At 35.7% G+C, this 12088-nt stretch overlaps 1 protein-coding gene across 1 annotated transcript; it reads right to left on the reverse strand.

Annotated features, from left to right (window-relative positions):
- Window positions 1–1056: 1056 nt before the first annotated feature.
- LOC141680696 (uncharacterized) lies at window positions 1057–10025 on the reverse strand. Its single transcript, XM_074486852.1, has 4 exons — window positions 9095–10025; window positions 8362–8602; window positions 6663–7341; window positions 1057–1083 (listed from the first exon to the last, which is right to left on the reverse strand). The coding sequence occupies exons 1-4, from the start codon at window positions 10023–10025 to the stop codon at window positions 1057–1059; spliced, it is 1878 nt and encodes a 625-aa protein (XP_074342953.1).
- Between the last annotated feature and the right edge of the window lie 2063 nt (window positions 10026–12088).

Consider the following 12088-nt stretch of genomic DNA (forward strand, 5'->3'; position numbering starts at 1 on the left):
AGGAATCTGTTAGGGCAAATCACAGGAGATTGTGTTGGTCTAGTTGTGCTCTATATTGATAACAAATCAGCCATTGATCTAGCCAAAAATCCAGTCTTTCATGGTCGGAGCAAACACATAGACATTCGTTATCACTTTATCCGCGAATGTATTGAACGAGGAGAGATCGTTGTTAAACCTGTGAGCACGGATCTTCAGAGGGCTGATACACTGACAAAGGCTCTGGCAATTGTTAAGTTTGAGAGAATGAGGTCACTGCTGGGTGTCAAAAATCTGCATAAACTCGCTTAGATTAAGGAGAGATTGTTGGGTTTTAATCCAAGCATGTTTATTTATTTAATAATTGTTTTGTTTAATTTCTGTAACAGGTCATGACCAGGTCATGTTTTCAGCTGAGATAATTTAGGAAGTGGGAAAATAAACGTTAGGTGGTAGCTTATTTTTAGGAGGTTTGGCCCTGGTTTTTTGCTATTCATCTGTATGCAGGTGTATTTAGTTCTGGTACTAACATTTGAATAAAGATAACACATTCTCTGCAAATAACTCAATTTTACAGTTTCACATAAGTACTCAAAATCTTAGTTTGTAATTTGATACTGACCAACAATGTTGACCTTCTCCTTTAATCCTTTACTGGAACCGTATGCGCAATCCAATTGAGACAGGTACTTTCTTTGAAGAGCATGCATACACCTCAGCTTCATATATAAAGTTGCATTAGAACAGGGTCTTGCATCATTATGAAATAAGAATACTGTATGTTTTCAACCAATTCCTCATTTTTTATTGAATGATCAGCAAGGAAGCAAGGTTGGTGCTACTGTTGACCGCCAGGATTGCACTGGAGTTCTTATGCTTAGTGGGACTAGCATTACCAAATAAGGTTTTTGTTATTTGAGTTCCAGAGATGAGTTGTTTTTTCGCGACGGTTGTGCTTATGTATCCTTGTTCTTGTTTGATAGTGTTCCCTTTGGAGTTGGTAAAAATTTTATTTGGTGTTCATTGGTATATTAATTGTTGTTTAAAATTTCCTTAGGGCTTCACTTTATAAATTTTTCAAACAGTTGGTGCACCACCTAAGTTCTATAAGAGTTAATGCCCAAACACAAGTTGAAGACCTTTACAAGGAAATTTGGAAAAAAGAAGTGGCAAGACACTTGTGGATGGCATGTAGTTATTCAAATAAGCAATATAAAAAGTTAGAAATTTGTAACAGAGAAAATTCTAAATTCTTGAGGAATATTTAAAAGTTTAGGAACACATCCTCTACATTTTCTCTTGATTGTAGTCAAAATACAATACTTATCTCCGTCTGTGTTCATATATTGCTATGTATATTTCATCTTTATTCAAGCCTCTAAACAAGAAGATAGATGAATAGTGAAGGAGGTACTGTTATTCTCCTATAAATATATTTGTGTAATAGTTTCTTATTTTTTCACTACCTATCATGTTTACAAGAAAATTCAAATTGAATGAGATTTTAACAGTTTTTTTCTACTTCAATTTTTTTATAAAGTTCATAAAACTTGCAAAAATTTTGTGAGAATTAAACTTTAAAATTTTAATTTATTATTATGAAAGAAAGTTTTCTTGTCTGTATAAGAAGCTGAAGCTATATATATAAGAAACTAAAATTTAAAAATCATGAAATGGGCACATTATAACTCATAAAATAATATCCTAGATAAACATCAAAATTTTATATTGACAAGTGTGGGTGATGCAAGTTAATTGGATATATTATTTTATTCCAAACTTAAGAAAGCTAGTTTAATTGAAATGCGAAGAAAGCTCAATAATCAGATTTTTGCTTCATTTTATTTTTTTTCAGGCCCATGTGCATGTGCATGTATGTTGAATAATGGGAAGATAGTTTTCCATATTACAAAAGTATAGCCTTAAAATGTTTATAATCAAATAAATGAGTATTCCAAATGATATTTTTCATTTGTTAACACCAGTATGATAAGTGAAATAAGTAATACTAAATATGCTATAAGTTTATAATGGTCAATTAAAATTTGCTTGACAAAATGATATTTATATTAATGACATCAAAAGTGAAATGAAGATGTTGTTTTGACTTATATATAATATGATTTTTCACAAAATTTACAAAATTTTCAAAATGTATGCACACATTTTTTCCTACTAATTTGGATCCACATTTACATAAGTTAATACCTCACATTTTTCCTCAATTACCTACACATAATACACTATTATTTTGGATTTAAAATATAAAATTAATACAGTTGTTTACTTATTATTTATAAAATATATAATATATAAAATATTTTGTTTGTGTATGAATACTAGAATGAATTTGGGATGTTTGTCAACAATTACTAATTTATCAAGTATGAAAAAATATAATTCTCAAAATCCACCAAGTTCTATCCTGAACAAGTTGGGTGGCCAAACTTTTTTGTGAATGTTACCTAAAATTTTGGTGAAATTTTAAATGAACACACAATAATTTAAAACCGACCAATATGAATATGAAATGATGTATTTTTCAAAAATATTTTGTGAAGAATTAAATAGCTTGGATATCATATATTTAACAAAAAAATATGTATAATTAATTTAATATTCACAAAAATGAGTTCATACAAATTCTGTTATTTTTTAAGTTAAAACAAATTTTAGGCCGACAATATGTATTTAATTAATAATATTACCAATTTCAATATTTTGGGTCTTTTTCTAGTTGGTCTTAGTTTATTTCAAACCGCCCATTAACCAAATCTAGAAGATTCAAGATAAGACCAATTATTTTAAACGGCCCAGTAACCAATTCTAGAAGGTTCAAGATAACACCAATTCTAGAAACACCAATTCCAGAAGGTTCTAGCTAGCACATTTGTTATTATATATATCAAGTTTGATTGTTGTGATTACCATTAGCCTATGCATATTAAGATTATGCCTATGCATATTAAGATCTATAGTCCTCTATTGCCAACATTTTTCCAATAGAGCAAACAGTAGTTTCTATATAAATCAAAGTTAAAGTGTCCTCTTTAGCATCTACAATATTAAGACATATGGTCCTCCATGGTGGCCAAAACTGTTTCACTGGTGGAGGTCAGTTCAATTTAATTCTCCACTCTCATTTTTATCAATTTGATACAGGGATCTGGTACTTGGATATTATATTTCCATTTTATAAGTAATATAAGTGATGATTTATTTTAATAATATAAGTAATGATTCACGTATATGTGCAGGTTCCTCAAAAATCATGAGTTGGACACATGTAAGTGGATGGATTGCTATATGATATGGCATTCCATATAATTGGTGACTTTCATCTTTAGATGGTGATCAAATTCTAGGTGTATTAGATGAATATTTTTTATGATTTCAGTATTTAATTTTATTTATTTAAATAAGACAGGGTTTTAGAAGATGTGTCCAATCACAATGATAAAAGCAAACAAACTCTAGTTGGATAAATATATGTTGATCACTATGTTTATTCTAGTCCAAAACTTAAAGAAAATTCCAGAATTTTTGTATATAATGTTATCAATTTTGTTTTCTTGCCTGAGTTTATGTTATTTATTTATTATTGTTTACAGGAAACAATGAAGATAATGCTCCATAAAATTAAAGAAGACGCGGGTAAGCAAACCATGAAAATACTATGTATTTTTGCAGTCTTTGTTTGAGATAAAAACTTGAGGCGTGTGCAATTATCTTCATATATATAAACACCATATACTATTAGTAGTGTGTAATTATAATATGTTGGTGTTTAGATTTTAATTTATGAAAATAACTTTATAGTTGGGGTAACCAGGAATGCTGACCTTCTCCTTTAATCCTTTACTCGAACCCTATGCTCTATCCAGTTGAGACATGTACTTTCTTTGAAGAGCATGTGTAACACCCCCTTCTTAAAATAGAAGGGAGATATTACTTAAAATCCAAAACCTGCAAACAGAGCACTAATATATTTGTAACAATAATTAAACAGTCTAAAATCTCCAAAATAATATTAAATCTCCAAAATCTCTAAACCAAAAATATAAATGCTGAAATCTCTAATAAGAAATTAAGTCTAAATAATGATAGAAGTCTGAAATCCTAAAAACGAAATAAAGGGTAGCTCTCCATCACACAGTCCAGATCCCCCTAAGCACCTGCCAGAAAAAGAATACGGCATGAGCTAAATGCCCAGTACGGATTTGGAATACAATTTATAAAACAAGAGATCAAAAATAAATAATCAGTAATTTATAATAAAACAACAATTTTAAAAATAAGTAAGGCTGAAGCAACGAGGGGTTAGGATATTTCATACCGAGATCTAAACAGATACAAATACACACATCATAGGGTACCTAATGCGTGCAACATAATGGATAACGTGTACGGCATATACAACGTCACCATAAATCAAATCACAAATCAAACTCTGGGTGCACCCACGTATCCTGAACAAATATCAAATGCGCAAAAGTTCCTCCCAAGAGCTAACAGAAGGATACGCCGTGACCAATCACACTGTCACGGAAGTGTCATGTCACGGGTGCCGCAATGACATGGCTGTAGTACCCCTACAGCTGGTTAACTCGGTATACCCTATATCATTCTAAGGGTGCAAAATAAAATATTCTCGCAAATTTAAAATCACTTGATACAAGTAATTCAGATTTCCAAAGCAGAGGGTGTCATAAATAATTTTTGGAAACTGCATAAACAGATATTTAAGATTTTCCAAATCATTTTTAAAATAATTTCCGCACGTCAATATGATCAAATAATTTGAACTGAACAAACAAAATATGGAATTGAGCGAATCAGAGATATTTAATTGTAAGAAAAAGTAGCACTAAATAAAAGGGGACAAAATCCGTACCTTGAAATCGTAACCTCTAACAATAATGGAATCCGCACACGTTACTCTAATTTCCCGGCTCCCGACCTATTATGATTTATAATTAAAACCTTTAAGATAGTCAATCATTAGATTATATATATATTATATTACTCTTAAACTTATTATTTAGAAACTTCTTTTTCTTTAATACTAATAATGTTAACGAATTAATACCATAAACTATTCCACCACACAAGTGACCAGACTCGATCAAGTGCAGCATAAAAAAAACATATAGTAACATGAATATAGCTTGCAACATAAACCTTAAATACACCCACGTTACAGGGAGATTTCAATGGAGTTTAGCAAGCTTTAAATTAATTTAAATGTGCTAGTCCACGTCTCATGCATGCAAATCAACTTTAATATTATTAATATTATCTAGCTAACACTAACACCTTACATGCCCCCATTTGTCTTTTATATAGCTAATACATTCAAAACACACTTGCACAATCATTATCAAATCAACTGATGCACAATTTAGTTTTAAATAATAAATTAATAAATAAAGAAAAACATGATCCAAATATTAAGTTTTATAAAACCAAGCACTTTTGCAAATATTTATTCGAATTAGTAGAATCACTAAAAAAATATTAAATATTAAATATAAATTATCACCATGTTAATCAAGACATTAGCACAACTAATCAAAATACCAGTACAAAATATATTAATATTATAGTAAACATATTACAACATGTACTAATATGATTATAATTTTTTTAGCTACCATGTATACACCTGCAACATCTTCCTGGATGAAGCAATTGACACTGTGTGAGCCAAAATTAAATCATAATAATATTTTAGTACCAAAATAAACATATACACATGAACAAAGACACGTGATGACCTGCATGTAAATTAATTTACTACTCACTTTAATTTTAAAACTACAAAATTACTCACCCACTCACACCCACATAACACCCTGTTCTATTTTTGTACTAGTACACAACCTGTAGTCTTGTATTAGTGCCGAGAGTCTCTTTAACTTTTCAATTATTTAATATCTTATTATTACAAACTGTAACCAATGGCAATTAATAACACAGACTCAAAACTATATGCTTTACCAAACTAACATGCCATCCAATCGAATCTAGCCAAGTTATGGTATCTAATACTAGTGAATTATATTGATAATACCTGCTCTTGTCGAAACCGTACAGAAAAGGAGTAAAGCAACAAACTAAAATCTCAAGCCTGCCGCCGTTGTTCCTCTTTGCCTCTCTCTCTCCCCGCAATCTCCAAAAATTAGGGTTTTAAATAATAATGTGTCTTTATTTTAGACACGCCACCTATTTATAATTTTTACAAAGACTCCTTATACTAACTTAAATCAAACTCATCACTTATTATTATTATTATTATTATTATTATTATTATTATTATTATTATTATTATTATTATTATTATTATTATTTTACATATATTACATATATACCCCCTTAAAAAGGATTTCGTCCCCGGAATCAAACGAAACTAAATACGTACCTGAATCGAATAAATGCGGCTATTTCTCACGAATAGACTCTTCTAATTCCCAAGTAGCTTCTCTCTCCGAATGATTTTTCCATAAAACTTTCACAAACGGAATGGTGTTCTTCCTCAAAACTCGCTCCTCTCGAGCTAAGATAGCCCCAGCTTCTTCCTCACAAGAAAGATTCTCTCTAATCTTATGTAATGGATACTGAACTACGTGTAACGGATGATATTTATAGCCCCTCAAAACTGACACGTGAAACACATTATGTACATGAGATAGTTGTGGCGGCAACGCAACTCTATAAGACACTTCCCCCACTTTCTCCATAACATCAAAAGGTCCAACATATCTCGGACTAAGTTTTCCCTTCATACCAAAACGTTTAACACCCTTACAAGGTGACACCTTTAAGAACACATGATCACCTGGTTCAAATCCACCAAACTTCCGATGTTGATCCGCATAACTCTGTTGACGCGATCGAGCCTCCTTCAAACTTTCTTTAACTTTCTCCACCTTCTCATTAGTGATTCTAACTAGCTCTGGTCCTTCAATGACTCTCTCTCCAACCTCATCCCAACAAGATGGTGCTCTACATCTCCTACCATACAAAGCTTCAAATGGTGGCATACCAATACTCGCGTGCCAACTGTTATTATACGCAAACTCAACAAGATACAAATACTTATCCCAGTCACCTGTCCACTCCAAAGCACATGCCCTCAACATATCCTCTAATGTCTGGATCGTTCTTTCTGACTGTCCATCGGTCTGCGGATGAAAAGATGTACTAAAATTAAGCCTTGTACCCCAAGCTTGTTGGAAACCCTTCCAAAATCGTGATGTAAATCTCGTATCCCTATCAGAAACTATCGACACAGGCACACCATGAAGTCTAACAATATCTCGCTGAAAAATCTCTGCCAACTCGTGAACAGGAGTAGTCTCTCTAATAGGCAAGAAGTGGGCGGACTTAGTGAGTCTATCAACCACCACCCATATGACATCGTTCTTCTTGAAAGTCCTCGGCAAATGAGTCACAAAATCAATAGTAATGTTTTCCCACTTCCAAACTGGAATATCTAGCTGCTGCAACAATCCACTAGGCCTCTGATGGTCTATCTTCACTTGTTGACATGTAAGACATTTTCCCACAAATTCTGCTATATCTCCCTTCATTCCACTCCACCAGAAATGCTTCTTTAAATCTTCATACATCTTGGTGGAACCTGGATGAATAGAAAATGAAGAACTATGAGCCTCCTTCAAAATTTCTTCACGAATCGTCATGTCTACAGGAACACACAATTTACTACCCAACTATATCGCGCCCTCATCATCAACACGGAAGTGTTTTTGCTTGCCACCTGCCACCTCAGATCTAATAGCTTTCAAACCTGTATCATCCTTCTGAGCTTCCTTAACCCTTGAAACAAGATTCTGTTCCACTTTCAAATTTGCAATGCTACCACTTGATCCTCTAACATACAACTCAACACCCAAGCGCTCCAAATCTGAAATTAGGTGCGGCTGAGTAATGAGAGATGCAACACTCCCCAAGTTCTTCCTACTAAGAGCGTCTTCCACTACATTCACCTTCCCCGGATGGTACTGAATATTTGCATCATAATCCTTAAGAAGTTCAAGCCACCTCCGCTGCCTCATGTTAAGCTCCTTCTGAGTAAAGATGTATTTGAGACTCTTGTGATCAGTAAAGATGTCACAAGTCTCTCCATAAAGATAGTGTCTCCAGATCTTCAAAGCAAAGACCACTGCTGCTAACTCCAAGTCATGGGTAGGATAATTCACCTCATATGGTTTAAGCTGCCTAGAAGCGTAAGAAATCACTTTCCCATGTTGCATAAGAACACACCCCAATCCTCTCTTAGAAGCATCACTATACACCTGAAAACCTCCACTCCCTGATGGCAACACAAGTATTAGAGCTGACACCAACCTCTTCTTTAACTCTTGAAAGCTCTTATCACGATCTTCATTCCACTCGAACTTAATTCCCTTCCTCATTAGCTGAGTCAATGGTAAAGTTATGGAAGAGAAACCTTCCACAAAACGCCTATAGTAGCCTGCCAAACTCAAGAAACTCCTTACCTCTGTCACATTGCTAGGTCTGGGCCAATTAGTAATAGCCTCGACTTTCGCAGGATCCAACTCAATGCCCCTACTAGATACAACATGCCCCAAGAATGCCACTTCCTCCAACCAGAATTCACACTTGGAAAATTTCACAAACAACTTCCTCTCCCTCAAAATTTCAAGTACAGTACGTAAATGCTCCTCATGCTCCTCTCTGCTCCTAGAGTATATCAAGATATCATCGATGAAGACCACCACGAATTTATCCAGATAATCATGAAAGACCCGATTCATTAAATCCATAAATACCGCTGGTGCATTCGTCAACCCAAAGGACATCACGAGAAACTCATAATGACCATAACGAGTGCAAAATGCAGTCTTCGGAACGTCTTCCTCCCTAACTCGTAACTGATGGTAACCAGATCTCAAATCTATCTTCGAAAAGTACTTCGCCCCTTGTAACTGATCAAACAAGTCATCAATGCGTGGCAAAGGATACCTGTTTCTGACAGTCACCTTATTCAACTCCCTATAGTCAATGCACAATCTCATAGAACTATCCTTCTTCTTCACAAACAACACAGGAGCGCCCCATGGAGACACACTTGGTCTGATAAATCCCCTATCCAACAACTCCTGCAGCTGCTCCTTCAATTCTTGCAACTCAAGTGGTGCCATTCGATAAGGCGCCTTAGAAATAGGCTCGGCACCTGGAACAAGTTCAATAGTAAACTCCACCTCTCTATGTGGTGGCAAACCTGGTAGCTCATCCGGGAACACATCTTCATACTCCCTCACAACTGGATAATCCTCGATGCGAGGTTCATCCTTCGATGTATCCTTCACGAAAGCAAGGTAGCCATCACAGCCCTTAGACAACAATTTACTCGCCTTTAGAGCAGAAATTAACTTAACATCCCCCTTCGGCTGAGACCCTTGGTATACAAATTCTGGTTTATCTGCATCCCCAAAGATCACCCTTTTTCCTTGACAATCAATTGTGGCACGATGTTCACTCAACCAATCCATGCCCAAAATAATGTCAAAGTCATGCATCTCCATGGGAAGCAAGTTAACCTTACAACTTCTATCTCCAATAGCTATCGGACACTCTCGATACACATCAGAAATAACAACAGAATTCCCCATCGGGGTAGAAATAGACATATGAGGATATAATAATGAAGGTGCAACGTCAAGATGACAAACAAACGATAAAGACACAACAGAATGGGTTAAACCAGTATCAAATAACACATAAGCATCACGTCTACCAACAAGAAGTGTTCCTGAAACGGTACCTGAATTAGCTGCTGCCTGATTTGCCGTCAATGCAAACACTCTGGCTGTAGGATTCTGCTGACTTCCACTGCCACTACCACCGCCAGCTCCTCCTCCACCAGGGTTGCGTGACACTGTGCAATCCCTTGCCTTATGGGACATGCTACCACATAAGAAACAAGCCCCAGTCTGTCTGTAACAAGCTCTACCTGGATGATGTCCACCACATGTAGTACAAGGAGCCACATGAATCATATTGGGGTTTCCCCCAAACACTGAGTAACGGCTCTGTCCCTGCTGACGATTCTACCACTGTCTAGGCTGCTTCTGTCGCTGAAACTGCTGATTCTGATTCTGACCAACATACTGATTTCGGCCGTGGAATGACTGACCACCCCTATTCTGATTCTGTCCGTTCCACTGTCCCTGCTGACCATTCTGACCTCCATACCACTGCCTACCCTGTGCAAAACCCTGATCATCCCTAGTCCTCTTACTACCACTGTTAGACCTGGAAGTCCTGAAATCTATGTGCTCCTTCTCAACATCCTTTGCTACATCAGCCGCCTGTGCCACATTATCAAATTTAAAAGAAATTATGGAACCCCTCAGATGAGACTTCAACCCCCATTTAAATTTATCAGCCTGCTGCGCAGCAGTCCCTGCAAGTATCCCAGCAAATCCAGCCAGCCTTATAAACCTCGCCATATAATCAGTAATGCTCTCATCCTAGTGCTGCATAATAGAATGAAACTCCCTCAAATAAGCCTCCCTATCAGCATTAGAAAAGTATTGCTCATAGAATACTTCCTTGAATCTCTGCCATTCCAAAGCCTCTGTATACTGCTCCCCTTTAGTAGCTTTCACTCCTCTCCACCACCTCTGAGCATCCCCCTCCAACTTATACACAGCTAACCTGACCTTCTGAATCTCATCACAACCCATTGCATCAAAAATCTTCTCGAGATGAACAATCCAATTTTCAGCATCAATAGGAGTCGGTGCTGCACTAAAAGAATCTGGTTTCTGCTTCACAAACCTCTCCAACCATACAAATGGCTCTAACTGATGGCCCTGACCATTCTGATTCTGATTACCATTGCCATTCTGATTTTCGTGTCCATTTTGATTTCCCTCTCCATTCTGATTCCCTTCTCCATTCTGATTTCCCTCTCCATTCTGATTTCCTTGGTTTGCCAAAGCCTGCTGTACAGCCTGAGCCACTACTTGCCCTATCATCTCAGTAAGCTGAGCGGGGTCAATATGAAAGGGATCACGTCTAGGAGGCATCTACAATATAAGATAGCGAACGAATGAAGAGTACGAGAATAAATATGATGAAGCAGTTACAAACAGATTTCAAATGATAAAGCAGAATGAAACGATAAAGAGCATAATGAAACGAAATTAAATGGAACAACCATCCTATCGTCTACCCAAGCTCACAGGTCAACCTAAGTAGGCTTTCTACAAGAAAGAACCTAAGCTCTGATGCCATCTCTGTAACACCCCCTTCTTAAAATAGAAGGGAGATATTACTTAAAATCCAAAACCTGCAAACAAAGCACTAATATATTTCTAACAATAATTAAACAGTCTAAAATCTCCAAAATAATATTAAATCTCCAAAATGTCTAAACCAAAAATATAAATGCTGAAATCTCTAATAAGAAATTAAGTCTAAATAATGATAGAAGTCTGAAATCCTAAAAACGAAATAAAGGGTAGCTCTCCATCACACAGTCCCAGATCCCCCTAAGCACCTGCCAGAAAAAGAATACGGCATGAGCCAAATGACCAGTACGGATTTGGAATACAATTTATAAAACAAGAGATCAAAAATAAATAATCAGCAATTTATAATAAAACAACAATTTTAAAACTAAGTAAGGCTGAAGCAACGAGGGGTTAGGATATTTCATACCGAGATCAGAACAGATACAAATACACACATCATAGGGTACCTAATGCGTGCAACATAATGGATAACGTGTACGGCATATACAACGTCACCATAAATCAAATCACAAATCAAACTCTGGGTGCACCCACGTATCCTGAACAAATATCAAATGTGCAAAAGCTCCTCCCAAGAGTTAACAGAAGGATACGCCGTGACCAATCACACTGTCACGGAAGTGTCATGTCACTGGTGCCGCAATGACATGGCTGTAGTACCCCTATAGCTGGTTAACTCGGTATACCCTATATCATTCTAAGGGTGCAAAATAAAATATTCTCGCAAATTTAAAATCACTTGATACAAGTAATTCAGATTTCCAAAGCAGAGGGTGTCATAAATAATTTTTGGAAACTGC

This window comes from Apium graveolens, chromosome 8 (genome assembly GCF_009905375.1).
Source record: "Apium graveolens cultivar Ventura chromosome 8, ASM990537v1, whole genome shotgun sequence".
Classification (NCBI taxonomy): Eukaryota; Viridiplantae; Streptophyta; class Magnoliopsida; order Apiales; family Apiaceae; genus Apium; species Apium graveolens.